Source organism: Lepeophtheirus salmonis, chromosome 2 (genome assembly GCF_016086655.4).
Source record: "Lepeophtheirus salmonis chromosome 2, UVic_Lsal_1.4, whole genome shotgun sequence".
Classification (NCBI taxonomy): Eukaryota; Metazoa; Arthropoda; class Copepoda; order Siphonostomatoida; family Caligidae; genus Lepeophtheirus; species Lepeophtheirus salmonis.
The window spans coordinates 27,708,355-27,730,418 of NC_052132.2; the positions used below are offsets into that span (position 1 = coordinate 27,708,355).

The window sequence follows — 22,064 nt, forward strand, 5'->3', positions numbered from 1 at the left end:
TCCCACTTTGCTGTCAAGAAATGACAGCAAACAGGGCGAGGACTCAAAATTTTAAAATTTTAAAGGCCTTTTTGACTTGTACATATTTTTATTTAGTGCCCTTTTTAAGGCAAATTTTTGAAGTAAAAGTTAGTCATTTAAAACAATTTTCTACACTTTTTATTTAATACAGTACACAAGTACAAAGTACAGCTGAGTTTGATCCAGTCCGAGGACAAGTTTGACCATTTCTCCGTGATCTCGGCTTTCAGGTCATCTACATTTGAGTGAGAAGTATTTTTTTGTCTTGCCATCCAAGATGCACCAGACAGCGAAATCCAGGGGGTTCACATCGGTGAAGACGAATGCCAGAAGTATGTCGGCCAGAAAACAGCCATATTCTCCCTGTAGAAATGCTGGTCCTTCGTGGACGTGAATGCTGGGGCGCCGTCTTAGGTAATCACAAAGTTGTTTCTCGGGAACGTGCTCTTCAACCATGACAAGACATGAGGACATTGTAGTAGACGTCCGTGTTGACTTTTTCGTTGGCCTTGAAGAAGTATGAAGGCATCTTGCTGCCGTCGGATGCCACGACGCCGAGGACCATGACTTATTCTAGATGTTTGGTCCTGAAGGTTCCCTCGACCTGAGCTCTTGATTCAGCTAAAAACGATAATTTCTCCAGTTCAGAACAGCGTCCACTGTGAAGATCTTCTTATCGGAGATCGACTTGTGCACAGAAGAGATCGAACACCCTTTTGATTGTTGCTCGGACAGACATTTTTGATTGTATAAAAATAAAACAAACATCAAATTATAGCTTTTTGTCAGTCCTTTCGAATGTCATCAAATACATAATTGTCAAGCTTTTAGAACGGATGCTAGATTGTCTCAAAGAGGATTCTAATTTTTGAGTCCTCGCCGTGTAGAAATAAATTACCAATATATTTTACTTTTACATAATTTCTATTTGCACAGATTTTAATATTTTTCATATCTTTAATCATTAAACTTATTGTATCGAACAACTTTTCCTCCAAAAAGAAAACAGTTACCTAATTTTTTACAACTGTATAATTTTTTTTCAGTAATATTTGGTAATTGTTCAGAGCCTAATAAGATCTACATCGAATTCAACCAATCAAACTTCAAAATACTGATATGGGACAAGAATATAAAACATCAGCAGGTCACAATATTATATTCAGCCCAAGGCATCATTAGAAATATAGCAGGCGCGATAAGGATAAAAAAGAGTGTAGAAGGGAAAATAAACCCCCCACTTTCAGAAATTAGTCGATGAAAGTGTATACGCTGAGTTGAAGCAATGTAAATTTTTGAAGCAGAAAGTTAATTTACCAAAATATGGAGGAAAATAGTTATTTATACATTTATAACTGCAGATCTTATATGGAATCATCCTATACTTTTATAAAAACTGAAGAGTTCCATAATGAAAAATATAATCAAATGTAAAATTCAGTGAGTGAGTATTCAACACTTAAATATTTGAGGCTTCCTCTGTGTTGTTAGCATACTTATTTATTACTACCATAATTTGAATGTTTTAGTCAACTACAACGGCATCAAATTTTTCTTCTTCACATCATCACTCTATGTTTTTATCTCTATGATACGACTAGACTCTATTAGTATTATCTATAATATCCAGAGTTCTGGGGACGAAGTAAGGATTTAAAAAGTGAATATCTCCTATAAATTCGACTTATTGTACGCTATATTCTTTAATAAAATATAATAAATAACAGCTGTTTCCCCCAAAATAGATGGAACAAAAGTGCCCTGGAGCAGTTTAAGTATAAATTGTCGATTTTAACACCGATTTGAACTGATATTTTTGGGATTTCTGTAATGAAACATGATAAGAAGTTATAAATAATATTTCTGTAATTACAGTTTTGCAAAATAGATGACACTGAAGGAATCTAGGAAAAGAGCGGTCAAGGGAAAAATAAAGAATTCAATCTAAAAACAAGGAAGACAATGTCCCTAACACCGACCTAATATAAAGTGTCTTTGTTGTGACGTAGTCACCCTTATTCTTCTTTATTCATTCGGGGGAGACGGCTTGTTGAAACTGGCTGCTGCGTGCCTGGAGGAACATGTTGCAGCTCCTAATTTTAACCAAATCAGAAATGAGAACTACTAAATCCCTGAAGCAGTCTAAGTTTAAATTGTCTATGACTGTTATTTTGTTCAAGACTGCAGTCTCAGAACATGGACCGAAATTTCATATTTTAGAACCGTGAACCAAATTTTTTTGTTCCACAATATGCGCCCTATCCAGTAAAACACGTTGTATTAAAATAATATTTTTCGAAAATTTTTATTTTGTTGTGAATAAGTTTGATTTGAAAATTTGTTTGGAAAAAATTTAATTTTTGAAATTATTTTTGATGACATTAATTTTTCAAATTTAATTTTTGAATTTTTTTCCCAAAAAAATATTTTTTTGTGAATTGCTATTAAAAAAAAATTCAAAAATCATTAGCCTTTTTTTTTTTTTTTCAAAAAATTCAATATTCGAAATTAAGTTTCCTTGATTTTTTTTTTCTAAAAGATTTCATTTTCTGTTAATAGTTTTGAATTTGTGAATGTTTTTTCAAAAAAATATAATTTTTAGATTTTTTTTCAAAAATATTCTAAAAACCACCTCCATATATATATTTAATCCTGCGTAGGCCTTTGGTCTCAGACCGGTCTAGGAGTTCAAGACCGAAGCCAACACGATTATGTACTTAATTAGAATTTAGTGCCTTTGAAGAGTGGGAGAGGAACACACAAAGAATTTAGGATATCATATTACGTTTACTTTTTACACTCTTTCTAAAGAAGAAGAAACAATTAATACAAATCAACAATGGCTTGACGGTGATGAAATTGCATATTTGTAGACTCTACTGCAACAATTGCTGGTGAACAAAGGATTACATGGTCCATTATGAAACATAGCTTTTATTTTAGATTTATAGATAGATAGATGTTTACATACATACAAACTGTTTGAGTAATAATAGCACGTAATTACTGAATGACTTATTTCTAATATATATACATATATAAAGTCGTAAAGCGTCCTACGCAGGCATTTTCATTGAAATAAGGACGCTTTAAATATTTAGTTTGATTTTTTGGTGGGTGTTTGTCTTTAGAAGACAAGAAACCCCTCATGTCAAGGATTTGACGTATACACCATATATATATGTATTAGGGTGGAAGCAGTACGCTAAAGCAACGGTTCTGTACGAAGCGCGGTACACCCTTCACGTTACGCGGGTCGGTACGGTATAATAATATAAAAAAATTATGTAGTTTTTCAGGTTTTTTCAAAATCAAAATCAATCAAAAAATATCATTCAAAATAATTAATATGCGATTAAATATATAAGTACTGAACTGAGGTAAAAATGTACCGAACCGAACCACGGTACAACCCCTTGTCGTACCCTCCCTAATATGTATGTATACCTATGTTAGACTGACCCGTTTTCAGGTCAATAAATTCACCCTTCTGCAATAAACCTTTTTTTTAGTGGACAATACAAAAATTACCTTTTCCAAAGTTTGAGGGCTCTCGTGCCATTATTGGCAAGATACAGGCCATATTAGTTTGGAACAAATTGTATTATGGGGTCACAATTGGCTATTTCTAGGCCTCCTGTACCGTTTCAAATATAATGGCTATGAATAAAAAATTGTAGTTTTTATATTTTCTAGTATTCGGTTTATTAATTTAAACCGGGTGGTCCAGCTAAATTGGGAACAAATTTAGATGGGTTAGAAACATATTTATATATTTATTTGAAAGCTACATTTAATGTCATTCTGGATAACCTGGCTTTGGTAGGCCTGTGTGACCTCATGCTCAACCCTCCACCAGATAAAGAAATACGGGCTGTTTCCAGGCCAAAAATCCGAGCTCCAAATATGAGGACATTTTGTGGCCAATACATCCTGCATATTTTTGGTCTTTTGGACCGGTGCCCTGTCTCATTGTAATTTGTGTAATTTCTTCCTTGGACTACTCTTTCATTCCAAATCGTTTTTAAATCAAAGCATGATAAAGAATTATTGAAATCTAAAATATATATTTAAAACTAAAAATCAAATATCATTATTAATTTTCTAAAATGTATTGATTTCTAAATATTAATATTTCCTCCTCAAACTGAGAGTGATTTAATTATGAATCTTTTTAGGAAATCAAATTATGGTTATTCCAAATATGGTATTTCCATTCATAAATTTTGATTGACCTTTTTTAATACAAAATTTGGAAATATATATTGTTTGTTTTTTTGTCGAAAGAAAACAACAGCTTTTTGACATAGAATTTTGTGAAAGAAAAAATTGGATGCATAATTTCAAACTTTGTCCACAACTGTTGTCTTTTATACAAAATATGAAAAGTTTGACTACCAAATTTTAATCACGGGGAAGGTGGGTTATCTTCATTTCCTGCCCTTACACAACATAAGTAGACCGGGTTAGTCAATGTTCATAAATAGCAGTAACCCGCGATTAAATAATCATGCCTGAGTAAATATAAATTATTTATTTTAAAATTATAATTGGTAATATTTCAGAATTCAATGTACATATTATATAATTACTATGGATTAGTTTCAAATAAAAAAAAATCATCGAGAGGATTGGTAAGGCCGGAGGGGATAAATAGCTTAGGGCTTTTTAATACATGGTTGAATACCCTCCGTGTTCAAAATCGTGTAACAAAATGGTGCTGTAAGTACCAGTTCTAGTTCCAATTTTAAACGTATCAGTAATCTGGAACCACTAGAGTACCGGTTCACCGAACAACACTAAATTTCACCGGCAATTACTGATGACGGTGTTGATGGTCACAATTTATAAGTACTCTACGGAGACCATATTTGGATTTTTTTAAAAGAGGACACTTGACCTGACCAAACCAATAAATTTTAGGGGCTCAGCAGAGTGTAAAGTTTCAACATTAAAATATTCTTAATTTTGGTTTGACTTGCAATATAAACTTCTTCCAACGAAGTTGAACGGATGTGTTGTTTTTGCCTCTATTTGTTTGTCTGTCTGTTGGACACCAAGATTTGGGCACAAGTTACTGATGGATTATTTTTTAACTTAGTACGAAGATTATATATGGTCATTACATTTTGAGAGACCAAGGTAGCACAAAACGTAAAAATACATAATGTACCATAACTTTGGAACATATTGAGGTATTAAGTTTGATAAAGATGCTTCATAGATCCCATAATCCAATTGAGGAAAAATGACATAGGCGGAGATTTTTGCTCTACCGAGTGCCCATTTTAGTTTATAATTTGAAGTCGAATGAAAATATACTTAACCAAAAATAAAACCAGAGATATCGGGATATTTTTAAAAATTCATGATATCTTTCGGAAATAATGTAACAAGTGGACATGTCCAGGGAAAAGAACTGAGCATTACAATTCAAAATGTAAAATTCAAATTCATTTTCTTTCTCCAAGTTATTAATATTATTTCCTTATGACGTAAATTTAGTTAACATGATTGGTTATATTCATGTTTTTATGAATAAACACTTTATATCAACAGTTTTTGTAGAGTAACTTAAGTGACTTTAATTCAACAAAGTCATCTGAAAAAAAATTCATTAAGGATCAGAAAACCATTTCCTGTAGATGTCTAGATTGGTCCCGAAGGCAAATTCGCAATGAATTTTTACACAAACAAAAACAGGTGTGGATCCATTTCAATTAAAATTTGGTCTGTAGTATACTTTAGATGAATTGTTGATGACGTCATGTGTCTATTAGAATTGTAAAGATCAAAACAATAACGTCATATGAAGTTAAATAAGTTCCATGAATCATTTTAGGTTAAGTAAATGTCTTTAGTGAGCTACATTATCTCACGATTGCCTCAAAAAAAGATTAAAGTATGCTTAAATGTTTAGCGTAGACTTTAAAAGTTCATTGACAGTTTTGTGTTTGATGAAGACAGTTGAGTGTTACAGCGTTCTAAAATGGAAACAAAAAAAACAGAAAATTCTATACATTTTTCAGTATCACTAAGACCAAGGTGAAAAGGCGGAGAAAGCGGCCAAAAAAGTATCTTTTATGGACCCAATAAAGTATCGAATGCAACAGCAAAGGAGTGGTTCCAGCGATTCCTTTATGGTAATATGGGCGTCGAAAATGTCGATAAAATAATAGAAATTGTCGATTTGGACCGACCGACACTTGAGCCCTTATTCCATTGCTCAGGAACTGAAGATTAGCCAGAAAACTGTTTAGAACCATCTAAATTGGATAATCTTAACCATGACGCTTTTATTGTAGAAATAAAGCGAAAAAACGGTCATGACTTTTTGCTTCAACTATTATTTACACAACTCATAATTCTGAATAAGGGAGAAAATCGATCCATAGATTGAGTTCGAAAAAATATCACGACATAGTATTTGTAAAACAAAAATGTACATTACATTTTATTGTCAGCTGTTAATTTATCTGCGTCTTTTCCCCTAATGAGTGTTCTGAAGGGTGATTGGTTGAATCGAATTAGCTATTGTTAAACTGGGAATCATTCACACCAACTATAATACCAGAGTTAGGAAGGATTTGGGTAATTGCTGGCCCAACTGATTTTGGGACTTTTTGTCACTAGTTCTTTTCGGATGAAAGGTTGCGTGATATAATAAAAGTGATATATTTAGACTACGATTTAAAACGATTCCATTTCGTTTTACGCTTCCAACTCGGTCTAAAAAATATCTCTTATCTAAGTCCGAACTAAAAAAAAGATTCCGTCTTGGAACCGAGTCTCAATACGAATAAATACATTTAAAATGAGGCAAAGTAATAAATATATAAGAATTTACCTAATTTCACTCTCTCTTATGGAAACCATGACTTTTTCTTTTGTTTTGGTAACTTTTCCCGAATATTCCTCTTCCTTGAATCAAGTCAAGAGTCAATAGAAGTGAGAAAAAGGAAGAGATATACAACTTAAAAGAACCGAATTTCACATTTCACTTCCACATAAACATATATGTATGTTATTCACATCACTTTTATAAAAACCTTCTTTTCCTTAAGAGTAAATTCTTTGTTAGAATCTCAGGAAGGGGGGGAAATAAATATGATGAGCTGAGATCGGATGAACCAAGACTGTCTCTCTGCACACACGTTCATAAAAGTGCTTGAAGAAGAAAAAAAAAAAGATAAAAAAAGAGATTCCTTTGGATTTAAAAAAAAAAAAACACAACAAAAAATACTATTGATAAACGTAACTTTGAAATGAAAAAACCGTGTGAAGAACGCGTGAGCCTCACTCCTCGTCCTATTCGAATTTTCTTATTTATTCATAAAAGAAGAAGAAAAAAAAAAAAAAAACGTGTTTTAACAAGAGGCTCACATATGAACTCGGGCTACTACTTCTTAGACAATAACACATGTGGCCCGTCAACACAAAAACAAGATAGGATGAGTTTTTTTTCAAATTGGAGTGTTGATTAGATGAATTGTACTCTTCCATTTGAAATCATCATCAATTTATATTATTGATGAATCGGTCTAAAACACTAGAAAGACACCTGCCATCAGCCCAGTCCTCATTAATTTATTCGGCCTAGGCTCAATTTCACAATTTATTCTTTTCGATAAATATACAAACTAACATGTAATATTTATAGGGCTAATATATTCATGATGTCCAGGGAAAAGTACCAGTTTCGACCCCCCATGTCTGTGTTAGTCCAAAACTTGACCCCCCTCGAATTGGACGTCCTAAATTTGTAGCCGTTATTATTTGTTAATACCAATACTTGAATTGGTTGTAGTATTTGTATAATTAGAAATCAACCAATTTAATTGAATGGATTTTCTTCTTTCAGCCTTGCCCTCCAATGATTGAATAATGTTTTTTTACTCCCAAGGAGATCCTTCCACTCGGGCTCCACTCCTCCTGAGCTTTTTTTAACACTCTTGTTTCTTTAAAATGGCATTAGCTTCATTATACACTTAAATCAATTTTTTTATAGTGCACTTCCTTATTCATTTACATACTTTTTCGAACTTAAATCTGATTGGAAGGTGTAAGAGTACTATAGCTTATAACGTAAAACAAGATAACATGTGAAACCTTCATTCTTTGGTTATCATAGATTTCATGCAAAAGGGGTTTCTACGTAGGAAAGTGTGTAATATTGATGTAAGTAGTATGCATTTGTTAATTAAATATATATTGATATACTTCATCTTAAAAAGGTTTTTGTTGATCTGTGAAACAGTGATCAGTTCATTATTTATGAAAAAAAGCAATAGCCATAGCTATTCATAAAATATATAATTTTTTGAAAAAAAAGTCCAAAAATCAACAGCCGTTTAGAAAAATTCAATTTTTCGAACAAAAAATTTCAAATATTAATTTCTTTGAAAAAAAATCTAATAGTAAACTTTAAAAAACTACAGCTATTCACAAAAAATTCAAAACCCCATTGTTAAAAAAATTTAAAAAAACCAAAGCTGTTAACAAAAAAATAAATTATAAAATTTTGAATTTTTGAATTTTGAAAAAAGCAAAAAATTCTTTAAGTTCGAGGGCTACATCCTCTCCATCCCACCCCCTTCAGAGCTCCTGAATTCTCAAATATTGTTATATTTCAAGCTTTTTTTGATTCCTTACTTAGCTAGGATTTCCTTTAATCTTTTCTAAGAGGAAAGAAAATAAACAAATAACTAGGACTGTAGGACTCAAAGACCTATTGATCCTTATGACCTGATAAATGGGGAAAAAGACTGGGCCAATTGGATGATAGACTGACTAGGAACTTAGTCCTAAGACCGATCCAACACAAATTTATGTAACAAAATTATTCTTTAGAGGGCCGCAAATTGTACTTAAATTAGCCAAAATTGATCTTCACCATAAATGAACGAGAAATGGATTTATTTTATTTTAAAGGGGACAAATTGGGGCCTACATAAGTATCTTAAATATATTAAAAGTTCTAAACATTAGCTAAAACTCTTGATTATCTTTTTTCATCCCACAAATTTGAATAAAATTCCTAAAATTTGATCAGATATGTATCGACATATAAATTAAAAAAAATATATTGGGATTTTCTATTTTTTTTCAAGACTGTTTTTATTTTGATGCACCATTTATTATAACACATCTTAGAAGCAACGTCAATCATAATAAAATAAATATATTTAACAATTAATATATATATTTGTACAAGAGTTTTATTAATGAAGCTCTAATTGCAAGCAATTTCGTGTAGTCAACTGAATTCAATCAAATCAAATTGATGAGTAAAAAAAACATCCTAAAATTCCACCTACTGACATATGTTGAATAAAGAAGCAAAAGGGAAAACAAAGGTTGACCCTCTCTTTTACGAACTTGTTTAAAAGGAACACTGTTTCTCCTAGAGTAGTAGTGTAAATTGTCTGTATTTTTTTGCTTCTTGGACTTGGTAATCTGAAGAATGAATTTTCTTTTTCTACGCTGTTGTCACTGAACTTTTTTTTTCCTACTACATTCAATTATATCTAAAACCTGATTGAACATTTGGGTGTGTTTATAAAAAACAGAGAGGAACTTTCAGGATTTGTTGCGGAGTTAGATAGTCCTTGTTGGACTCCGAGTAGAATTGGGGATTGACATCGGAGTAATGTCTTTGTTTATTTCCTTCCCACCCACTCCCTTGTCACAGCTGCTTGTAACTGATCTGATGAAAGTAAAAACACCTGTCAGGGTTACCAGGTTGATTTTTGTTTTGTTTTTTAACATGTCCATTACTCGCTATTTTCATAACTATCCTATGGAATCCCTGTGCCAGGTTTGCAATTCTGTTTCGTAAATTATAATCAACCTTATGAAAGGTGTGGGATGGGTTAACATAAACGTAGGAGTAGGGGCTCAATTGCCTTTCCCCCCTCCCCACCCCCCAAAAAAAAATCGGAGGGAAACTATAAATATTAATAATATATTTGGCAAGTAGCATTATACAGAGGGCTTGAAGATTAATTCCTCGCCTTCTATCGTATTTAGAAAAAAACAACATAAAATTAATAACTTTTAATATTTTTAAAATTAATATTAAAACAAAGTCATTGTAGATCATGTGTCTTGAGGCTTACTCGATAAAATTACCCTCAGACTATATCACGGCCTCTGAAGTGAGAGCAAACCTTGATGACGAGGATTTTTTTAGAAAATTAAATTTTCTATAAACATCTAAGGCTATTCACAAAAAAATTTGAAAATTAAATATTTTGCAAAAAAAATTTTCCGAGATAAAATTTTTTTAGAAAACTACAGACGTTTACAAAAAATTAAATTTCAAAAATTCATAGCTATTCTTCAAAAAATTAAATTTTTGGAAAAAAAAAATCAAAAATCTACAGCTGTTTACAAAAATTAGAACTTTTGAATAGAAATTTCAAAAATTAAATTTTAAGTATTAAATTTCCAGAATTCCTTTCTGTTCTTTCCAAATTAATTTTTTTATAAATAAAAATTTCAAAAATCCACAGCTGTTCACAAAAAATTACATTGTTCAACCCCATAGCTATTCACAGAAAAATTATTTTTTTTGGAAAATTAAATTAAATTTCAAATATTACATTTTTTGAGCAAAAAATTCAAATATTATTATATTTCTAGTAAAAAGGAAACATTCCTTAATTTTTTTCGGGGGGGGGAAGGGGGTCTAGAGTTCCTACACCCCTGACTTTTCTAAGCCTACTTAAAGGGTCAGATATAATTTTTCCTCAAGTCGGAGTACACCTGTTACTAATAAATAATAACATTTTGAAACTGAGTCAGAGAAAAAAACTGGTTATTCCTTTATGTAAACATTCCTCCAAATTAATGGTTGAAATATCAAATATACTCTGGTGTTAATTTATAATCGCCAAATCTACTAGAGTTGTAGTCCATGAGGAAAGAGGAACCTGCGAGTATGTTGTATACATCTTTGAGCAATGAAAACGATCTATTTTGAACGGTGTTTCTTATTGGTAGGATGTTTATAAGCATATTTATGGATCAATTCTGCAATAATATATTTCCTGTTTTGAGCATGAATAAAATGAAGTGAATTATTATCATTATTATTATTGATAAAAACATTAATCATCTTGAAAAACTTCAATGTTCCTCTGAAGCAAATCTATTAGGTTGATGTAATCTCCCATAAAGTGATTTATTAAAATGAGTTCCTTTATTTAATTTATGATTATATTCTAAAGTCGTATGACTCAGGAACCAACTTCGTACAAAACTTGAAATAGTTACTGAACAGCGACTGCTGTCGATGGAGGTTCTCCTTGTTCAAGAAAAAATATTCCATATTATAGTCCAGGAAACATCTATATATAGATTCAGTAAAGATGTTGTTATGTTTACTTGAATCGTGTTCTTTCATCGAAACAAAATACTTATAATTAGTACTGTGTCGGTCCTTATTTATTCGGTCCGGTCCAGTCTTAGGACCTGTCACTATCCTTTCACATGTACAAAATTCCCTCAAAAGATCAACAATTTAAATTATAAAAACAAATCAATAAAAACAGAGTTTTTCTCAAGTTATTTAAATAAGCATGAAAGATTCCAAAGTTATTAAAAGGATGGGATTAACAATCCTCTTTATAAACTAAAATATAAATTTGTCCGATTTTAAAGTCCATTGTTTCAATATATATCTTGCAATTGTTTTATTTAGACCTGCAGGAAGAGGAGTCATTTTTATTTTACAAGCGTAAATAGTCGTGAGTGTCTTTGCAACTATTGCTTTGACTTTAAAATCGTTCTCTCCTCTTAATTTAAGGGAAATGAGCGAGTGGGACGCCTTTAGGGTTATGTTAATTATAATGTAATTATTATGGTAATTATATTCTCCACCAGCAACAATAGAGGTATCACTCGATCACAGAAATAAAATAGGTGGAACGAAGATTCTACCCCTTGATTTCACCTTCTTTAAGGACCAACACATGGGACTGGATTAGATGGGAACGTACCGGACTGGAGTCTTTGTTCCAAAATACTATAGACCTCATTTGAAATTTGTGCAGAAAACTTTTCAGCCCCTCTATGTAAGCCTTAGATTATAAATAAGTTTTATTTACATAAATTATAATAATAATTCGTAGCTGTAAAATTGAAGTCACACCAATAAAAAAGCTCCGACTCCGCAGCCCTGATGATGATAGATGTGATCATGCACCTTTAGGTAGCAATTTTTAGCTGCCCCTCCCTCAAATACATTTTTTTTTTTCAAAAAATTAGGGGGGTGTCTGAGAAAGTTTTATAAGATTTCCAAAAAATCCGGGGGAGGATTAATAATTAATTAATTATTAATCAAATTTTATAATAAATTTGATTTTTGCGAGGGGGAGTGGAAGTTTTTTTATAGACCTGAGTTTTTGCTCATAGAACATATCGGATGAATAGATGGTTTCCTTGTTAAACATCTCATTAAATTTTGAGGCAGAGTATCTAACGTAATCTACCTTCTCCTCCAAAGAAGTATGGATGTACGTATATTGGGCGTGCTAATAAGGGCTTCCCTCAGATTCATTCTATTGTTTGAGGAAGGTTGTAGAATAAATAGTATCAGCCACGCTTTAAAAAAAACATCTTATTTTACTTATGTATGTAAGTACGAACAGACTTAGTTCCAAAGTTCTTTTAATATCCATTTACTATATAAGTTATATATCAGTATAAAATCAATCATTAACAAAAATTAAGAAAATCCCATTTTAGTTTTTTTACTTCATATATACAGTCCAGTATTTCAAAAAAAAAATTATTTATTATTAGTTTTAATTAGTGATGTCCAAATAATACCTAAAAATGGAGCTAAATATGGAAAAAAAATAAAAGAAATCTCAAATGCATATAAAAATACCAAAATGCAAATAAATCCGGTAAAATAGGATGTATTCTGGTAAAAAACAAATATATAATTATCATCTGGTGTGGCTAAGCATCGTCTTCTTAGAGTACTTCTCCAAGAAGTCTTTGAACTCCCTGTTATTGATATTGGAAAAGGGGATATTAACAGAGACCAAGGACTTCACTAAGCCAGTATTGAAGACGTCATCGTTGGAGGGGATGACGTTGAGCACCTTCTGCCTAGCTTTGTCTCCCTTTTAGTTTAAATATACATTATTTTTTCCTGGTGCATTGTCGATGCTGTTCTAGGACATACTTCCAGTTGGCTTTTGTGCTAATATTGTAAAGCTTACATAGAAAATACTTTGTTTCAGGCACATAAGTCCATATCTTGGTACCTCCAAAATCCTTCATGAGCGCTGAGGTGTTCGTTATTTTAGGCATGATCAATTCAAATTCACTTCGAATGAATATAAATATATTGATAAGAAAATCTACTGGGTGCCCGTTTATATTTTTGGAGAAAAACGGATTGTAAAAACTCTAAATGCCTTTTGTGGCAAATGGATAGAATATATTTTTTTAATATCTGAGTACTTTTCCCTTTAGAATTCATGGTGCCAATGGATTCATCTTTTCTGCTTCTTCTCTTTCTCCTTCAATACTTGCACTAAATCTTCTCTTTACTCCCATAAAACAATAGTTTTTTACCTAAAAATGGCATGAAAAATGCAAAAGAATGTCGAAAATGTAACAAAAAAAACGCAAATAAGTCCCCAAAATACAAATAAATCTTATTTTCATAATTTAGACATAAATTGTTATATTACATAACAATGATATAAAAACCTTTATTTCATTAAAAAGACTTACATTGACCCTGATATGGGCTCTTTTAAATAAACTCTTTCAATTTCTACTTATTTTATTGTAAAAATCAATTTTACCTAATTTAATTGCATATTGCGTGTCTCCAAATAATTTATTAATAGAAATTAAGGATAATTTGCCGAAGAATAAAAAACTCAATTTTGACAAAAATCATACAAACTTGCTTTTGTGTTGACAAGCACCATTTGTACGAGCCAAAATAAATAGTTTTTGTACCAAATATTGATTCTGAACAGGGATTTTATAAACTAAAATGCTTTAACATAGAGCTGAAAATCAGCATGGAAAAAGTAACTGTCTAACATGTTAGAACCAACTTATTTTTATTTACTTTTAAATCATCTTAATTATGTATATCAAAAAGCTCAAATCGTTGAGGTTGCGTAGTTAAGCTATATATCCAATTTATCAATTGGCATTTTCTCATTTTTTTTTCTTCAAGATTATTTTTATGTTGATGTTACACATATATATTTAGACGTAGGTATAGCACCACATATCTATAATTGTATATGAGTGACGTACAAATGATCTCACTCCGGCATTTCTATTCATATATCCACTTATTGCTATTCTTATGTTTTGTAAAGCTATACAGTCAAATATAGGACGCCCCTAATTATCAATCATTGAAAAATTTTCTAAATTTGAAATGCCCTTTCACTGAGATCCTTCTCATATAGAATAGAATAAAGTATTTTTATATAAGGTCTAGTAAAAAAATATATTATTTTTAATTGATCTTTGTTCGCAATAATGTATATTTCCTTGGCGATCAAAAGAGTGCTTATAATACGGTTGGACTCGAAGATTTCCATTATTTTATCATATTTTTGACAACCGGGCTTGTATCTTTGACATCAAAACTAACAGAACAAAACCAAAATTGCACTTGATTCCCTGTTACAGATTTAGGACCATAAATATTATTCACATTTTGAACCACCTGGCTTGCGTTTTTGGCTTGTTGGAAAAAAAAACATGAAAAATATGCCGTATTTTCTCCTTGCTGGTGTCCATCTTGGACTCAAACAATACTGAGTCAAACATTCACAGAACTGTCTTGGAATTTTTTTTGTTACGTAATATTATCCTTCTAAAGCTGTCTAGCGTAAACCAATTACATTTATACATCGCAAGATACATAGTACTAATACTGTCTATTGGAACAATATTGGCTTAATTTTTATTAACCATATAAAATTCTACTGTGATACCTACTGGACAAGAATAGAACTGCCTTTAAAAATAAAGGCTATTGAGGCTAAGTCTATTACGATTGAAAATTTTAAAATCCTTTTCGTGTTCTAAAGCTTACATGACAATGAAAACGGGATTTTAAAAAAATGGCAATAAAGATCCAATCTACTGCAATTGAGAATTTTAAATATTACTTTCATGTTCTATAGCTTAAATGACAATAATGAATATTTTTAGCCGGCGAGTGAAAATACTGTTGGATAAGCGTAACAATTCAATAGCTGGGAAGAATTGCAATTACTAAGCTGGATAATTTTGGTAAGAATACAAAAGTGTGCGAGGAGAAGGGAATAAATACTTAGGACATCATTGATTAAATAACATACATCTTCTTCTATCAAGAATGTTATCATTCCAGCCTCTATTATTCAATATTAATATAATATTAGATGGCGATAGTCGATAGAGAACTGAATAAAATGCCTTCTGTCTGGATTTCTGAAAATGGAGGCCCAGCAATTTGGAAAATACTTACCGGATGAGAAACAGATGGCTTGTTGGATTTGTCTATATAAATGTGCCTTTAGTCCCCTGTGTAGAATTACACGCTACTCATTATCCTCATCTGATATCAAGAGTATGGATATTCATTTATAAAATCAAGTCAAGTCAGACTTTAACTTTGATCTCACAAAGATTCTTATTGCATGAAATATAACCTTATCCATTGCTAGTCATCCTACTTTCAAAAAAAAAATACGGAGAAATACACAGTTAAATTCTTCCCTTCCCGAGGAACCATCATTAATTAATGGAAGATGTTGGTAATGATGTAATTTATAGAAATACCCCCATTGTAAATTGTGAAGTTGAGATAATTTTCAGCATGTTTAGAGTCATCCACACCAAATTACGAAATGGAACTCTGAATTTTGTACCATTAAAAGTAAGTATTCATTTTTTTTTAAATCTAATCATAAAATATGCTTCTATTTTAGCTAAAATTATAAAAAATTATAATACACAACTCATTAAATGGCAAATACAAGTGCTTAAATGGTCACAACAACGGGGGTAGTAGCTTTGAATTGTTCGCAACTAGTTTGTGTGGAATTAGTTTCTTCACTTAAAGACTTGGGTATGATCATTAGGTTTTCCAATATTACATAGTCAATAAATATTTCTTTTTTATCACTTAAGGATTAGCTACGGTTGATAAGCTCCAAGAAAAGGTGTTCAGAAAACTCATAAAAGGCAAAAACAACTGCTTAAATGGTCAGAACAACGGGGGTAGTTACATTGGGCGTAGCATTATAATTAGCAATTGTACGTATCCTTCATGATAATAGTATGCTGTTATACAAGCATAAATAACAGTGAAAAAATATTTTTTGATGCCCTTAATAAGGAGTAATATGACTGGACATAATTAGCTTTTGCACTAAATCTTTACGATGGATTTAATTCTAACATTTTTTTTATTAGTACATTTATTGTCTAATTTTATGATTTTGACATTTACTTCATTAATAATAATTATTTCGATATCTATCATGTGCACAATTGTATATAGCAACTTCCACATGAAGAAGAGGGGTGATTATCTTTTTGACTAAACTCCACGTCTCGCTTGTGTTTTGCAACCTAAAGTTATGACATATTTAACTGGATTCCGGTGTCAGAACAAGAAAATATTATTTGGATTAATCTATTATTTCAATATTCTGTATATATAATTTATTGTTATTAGTTATATGATTCCAATTGTTTAATTTTGTATATTTAACATAAATGTATGATGGTTTATTTTTTAGTATGTAGATTATATTTAATATAAGCCTTCCTTTTAAATTTGGAACTTCAAATATATTTCGAAATACTCTACTTTGTTGTTTCATTAGTTATTATTCTGAGAATATGGTTCATAATAAAGTACAATTTCATGGAGTGTGACGTTATAAAATCTACTGTAACGGATAAAAAACGTCTCTGTCAATTATACGTAGTATATCTTCATTAAACATTTTGCTAATATATACTTTCGTTATACCCTCAAAAATCATAATAAAGTAGGCAGTTGATAATCACATCAGTATTTTAAGCAATGATACCATAAGTCTTTCTCGCCCTCTTCTCCTTGCACGTGTTTTTCTCTACAGAATTATCAACTTTACTAATTACTAACCGATTTTACATCTTTTTTCTCCTGTTTGTTTTTTTGGTTGTTTTTTTTTGAGGAAATTCCCTGAATTATTTAATAGTTATACAATTATTCCCAAAATGCTATTATTCGTCTTATTAGTGCCAAATAGTTTACCGCTTAACTATTTAAATGTTTGGGTATTTAAATTCAACCAATCAACGTTCAGAACACAAGGGGAAAAGGAAGAAGAAATATCGACAGATGACATCAATATAAAATGTAAATTTTCATGTCAGTGATGATTCGCTGTGTTAAGATGTTGGAGATAGATTGATGATAACGGCGTAATTAAGCAAATTGTATTCCGTGGGACTCGGGTGCCTCCATGTTATTTAGGAAATAACCCAACAGGACGTCAAACTTTTGGGATCGATCATTTTCTAAATGCATCAACAGTAGATACACTGAATGCTTCATTTCCTATTAATCAGAACTTCATTATTACGATCTTAAATTAACATCGAAGTATGCTTGTACTTTTATATAAAAACATGCACAAACTTAAATTGATGTAATGTATTCAAGTTAAAATATTAATTGTTATACACTGGAGCATGTTCATGTGACGTCAACATTGTCGAGTTGGCCATTTTGGTTTTCTAAACAAACAAGTTTGATTGTTTAAAAAAACAATTTTTCATTCATATTAAGGGAACTTTGAACTATTAGATATCAAAATGTAGGTGTGTCTTGCAGGTGGTGGGCTGGAGGGGCTGTAGCAACCCCCTCCCCCCCCCAAAAAAAAGGAATATTTGTTTTTTACTAGAAAATTTAATATTTGAATTTTTATCCAGAAAATTTAATATTTGAATTTTTATCCAAAAAATTTAATATTTCAATTTTTTCTTCAAGAAAAAATAATTATCTGCGAATAGCTGTAAATTTAAAAGAAAATTCTTTTAAAACTTTAATATACTTATTTTTTTTTCAAATAATTTTCTATTTGAAATTTAATTGTTTGTGAAAAGTTGTGGACTTTTGAAATTTTTTACAAAAAAATTAATATTTTGTATATAGTTTTAGATTTTTGAACTTTGTTTTTAATTTTTTTATAAACAGCTGTAGATTTTTGAATTTTTTTTCCAAAAAATTTGATATTTTTAGAATAACTATGTATTTTACAATTTTTTGCTAATAGTTGTAGATTAAAAAAAAAAGAACTTCTAAAAATTTAATATTTGAAATTTAATTTTTCCAATTTTTTTGTGCAAAGTTTTAATTTTTCGATTTTTTTTTTCCAAAAATCAAGCCCTTCCCCCCTTTCGAAAAAAATATATGTATAGTCGTGCGGGCGTCCCTGAAATGTGATCAACAAATAAAATGACTTAATAATTTCACAAATCTGCCTCTCTATTCCCAAGTTATATTAAAGTTCAGATCCTAATTTGTGTTAAACATATGTTATTGCATGTTGCACAATCTTATATTGTGTAAAGAATAGGATATTTTTCTTTATTTTTCGTTCCTAAAATTATACCCTAAAGATAGTATAAAATTTGAGCTCTCAAGATGACACCTCTTTCAATTATGATGCAATTCATGACGTCAGTGATAAACATTCTATTGTAGCTTCGACAAAAAAGACTATAATGGAAAGAGGAGTCATTTATTTCAATCAAGAATGTTTTTTCTTATCTTTAATTCTGATTCGTCTAAAATTTTGTATATGCACTTTGCACTTCTTTTACACAGTTCATTACTTCACGTCTTTCGACTAAAATTAATGTAATCTAATTTCATAGAAGTTAACGTTCCGGACAAGGTTATGTATTTTTCTTTAGATTTAACAAGAAACCTAAACTATTAATTAAAAAAATAGTTCATAGTATTTGAATCATAATTATGCTCTACAAAAATTATTAAAGTTATTTTAAAACAAAAATTTATAACCCTAATCATCTACGAATGGTATTTATATTCTATATTTTTTGATCGAGGTTACGTGAAATTAATATACATGGTTTTTTGTTTACTTTTAATTTCAACTATCTTGTCTCCTCTTTCCTTTTTAGTCTCTTCAGCTTCGACGTCTCCCTCCTTTGACTTTCTCACATAAATAAATAATATTAATTAGGTCAATTAAAAACTAATTTATTGAATAGTAAAATTATTCATCAATTAGATAAGCAACCGTCACTTTTTTCTGTACATTTTGTCCTTCAATACTGTCCTCGACATCTTTTTGCGGCTTTTGCTTTAAACAAAAATAGTGGGGAAATTTTGACACGTTTCATTGATATGTTTGATTTTTTTTATAAAAAAAGAGTTAAACTCCAATTTTTATTAATCGTACAATCTCTATTTTATTAAAAAATATTTTAAATTGATTTTTTTTTTTCACAATAGTTTAGGATGGGAATTTCTAAGAGCGTGAGGACAAAGCGGGAGCGATAGTTATGGTACTACTGAATGAAAACCCTTGTTAACATCAGGTACCAGTTATACGATTTTGGAGGTGAAAATGTTTTACTGCTATATAGAGGAGATCTTTCAAAGTTTTAAATAGCATTAATGCAGGGGAAATATTGAAAAAATTATATTTTTACATATCTTATTATGCATTTAAAAAAAAAATCACAAAAAGTAGGCTGGGATTCATCATTCAGATTAATGATTCATGTTAAAACTTCAATAATATATAGAGAACAAGCGGTAGTAACCGGTATGCATTGTCCAGAGTTAATGGACCTCGACGAACATACAAACTAGGAAATGTGGCCTCGTAGCTCGCCCGATCTGAACCCCTTGAACTACTACATGTGGAGTGTCTTGGAGAGAAACCAATAAACTTGCTCATAACACTGTTGAATCTTTTCATTCTCGAAGCAGCGGCTCTCATAAACATGGAGTTTTTCATCCAGATAACATCAACCGTTTTATATTTTCTAAAAATGTTATTTTTCTCTACGTTTTACCCTGCTTTGTTCTAAAACTGTTCATTGATTAAAACATTAAGATTTTTCATGATGTATTGCGTCAATAAAATAAGTTGTAACTTGACAAAAAATTTCATTCATTTTGCTATAGTATGTTTTTCATGATTCATATTTAGAGGGAATTACTCTTAAAATCACGATGGGAGTCTACAACATGGATTATAAAAAGATTTTTTTTAAATAGTAATTTTTTATTTATTTTTAAATTTCTTGAAGATTCATGGAGTACTCTTAAAATTGGCGAATCATTCTGTATTATATTATTACAACGTATGTAGATAAATTACATATTCTAAAGAAGAGATATTTTGAGGGATGTATCGGTTCCAAACTTTAACGTTCCATCCTAAATTTTTAAAACAAGTACGAATTGGACGCGTATTTACTCAGCAGTTTTTTGTTACAAATGCATCGAAAAATTATATACCCGATCTAAAATATATATTCAACTGTTAATTGTTAAAAGTAGGGGAGAGTAAGGATACTTTTTACGGAATTAGACATGTTACATTAACAATAACTTTAAAATATGAAGTTATCTAACCATCTTGTTCTTATACAATTGAATATCTTCCTTTGTTTTATGATATAAAAATGAAACCCGGGTTACCTAATGCTTACAGCTATAGAGAATGTCGACATTAAAATTTTTGAGATAAAAAGTAAAAATTTATTTTATTGTTGAGATATATTTTTATTATAATACACGAGATTTTAATTTTATTTAAAATAATGTCATAGTCTAGCCTGTTGTTCAATTAATTAACATGCTTTTAATATATTATTAGTTACAATATTCAGTTCACATCATTAATTTTGATTCCAAAACTATGGATGAGGCTTGTTCCACATTTTTATTATACATACTCGTACAATATATTTATATATTATATTGAATTATATTTTGTTTTCTGTAAATGTTTTATTTGTTTATCGTATATTTGTAATTTAAGTATTTACTTTATGGTGACAAACTGTTATAAAATGTAAAAAAAGAAAAAATGCTTAAATATAACAAATGCAAGTTTTGACATGGTTCCTCCTGTTGTAACATGTATAATCCTACATTGTACCCTGTCTACTTCTATTGTTTCCAGTATCCTACTTTTAGTTAGTTTCGAAAATACCAATAAACGGCTATTAATTATTGTACTACATCAAAAATACTTTGGAATTATTTGTCTTTGGTAACTACCGAACTAATGTTACCCCGGCGTTGAGTTATCTTTCAAATTGTGAAACTTAGACAGTTTAAAAAAAAAATTACTCACTCTCCCCTATATATAGTTTATAATAAATGAGTTTCATTGTAAGAATTGGATTGAATTAATTAAACATATCTGTTTCTGATTTCGGGAAATATAACAAATATTAATAATTGTGATAGCTCCACGACTTAGATGCTGCCCCTCCTGTCTGAGCGATAGTTTGCTGCCTTAAGACCCTTTGCTACTATAGCTTGAAGATAACGGTTTCTCATATCCATCCGGTTACTAGACGAAATTCCATTGCAGGTTGTGAGACTAATAATGATTAAAAATTATATTTATTTCTAAATATCATACAATATATACTCGGAAATACTGAGGCAAGGAGAAGAATAGATGGATTCCTTTTGGCTATGAATACACGAGATATATTCCCATATATAAAGTCGTTTAGTCGAATAATTAATTAAATCACTACCCATGGCCATAATCTGATAAAATCAAAGAGTTTTTTAGTTTTAGTTTTTTTAGATTGGAATAATCATTAATATTTTTGTTTCTTTTCTATATTTTTATGACTTAATGCTGGTAATTGTATTTAATTGTCTTATAATGATATGGTTCGTTCAAACTTGCGAGTAAATCATACTGATTGGAATATTAAACCGTTACAATTTCATTCGTATCTTCTCTTTTTTCTAATTCCCGTATGTTTTTCTGTTT

At 30.4% G+C, this 22,064-nt stretch overlaps 1 protein-coding gene and 1 long non-coding RNA gene across 3 annotated transcripts in view; one reads left to right on the plus strand and one right to left on the minus strand.

Moving 5' to 3' along the window:
* Lmpt (four and a half LIM domains protein limpet) overlaps positions 1–7,349 on the minus strand; it is a 92,753-nt gene extending 85,404 nt beyond the window's left edge. The window contains exon 1 of one of the 2 annotated variants that reach the window (XR_011779011.1): positions 6,869–7,324. Coding sequence is in view for 1 of the 2 variants with exons in the window: in XM_071886728.1 (XP_071742829.1) it covers positions 6,869–6,897 (29 nt within the window). In the remaining variant the exon portion in view is untranslated. Of the gene's footprint in view, positions 1–6,868 lie in introns of both variants that reach the window. The other variant, XM_071886728.1, reaches the window with a different exon arrangement.
* Positions 7,350–12,737: 5,388 nt separating this feature from the next.
* LOC139904798 (uncharacterized) lies at positions 12,738–16,872 on the plus strand. Its single transcript, XR_011779009.1, has 3 exons — positions 12,738–15,940; positions 15,993–16,132; positions 16,195–16,872. It is a non-coding gene; the product is annotated as an uncharacterized lncRNA (long non-coding RNA).
* The last annotated feature ends 5,192 nt before the right edge of the window (positions 16,873–22,064 follow it).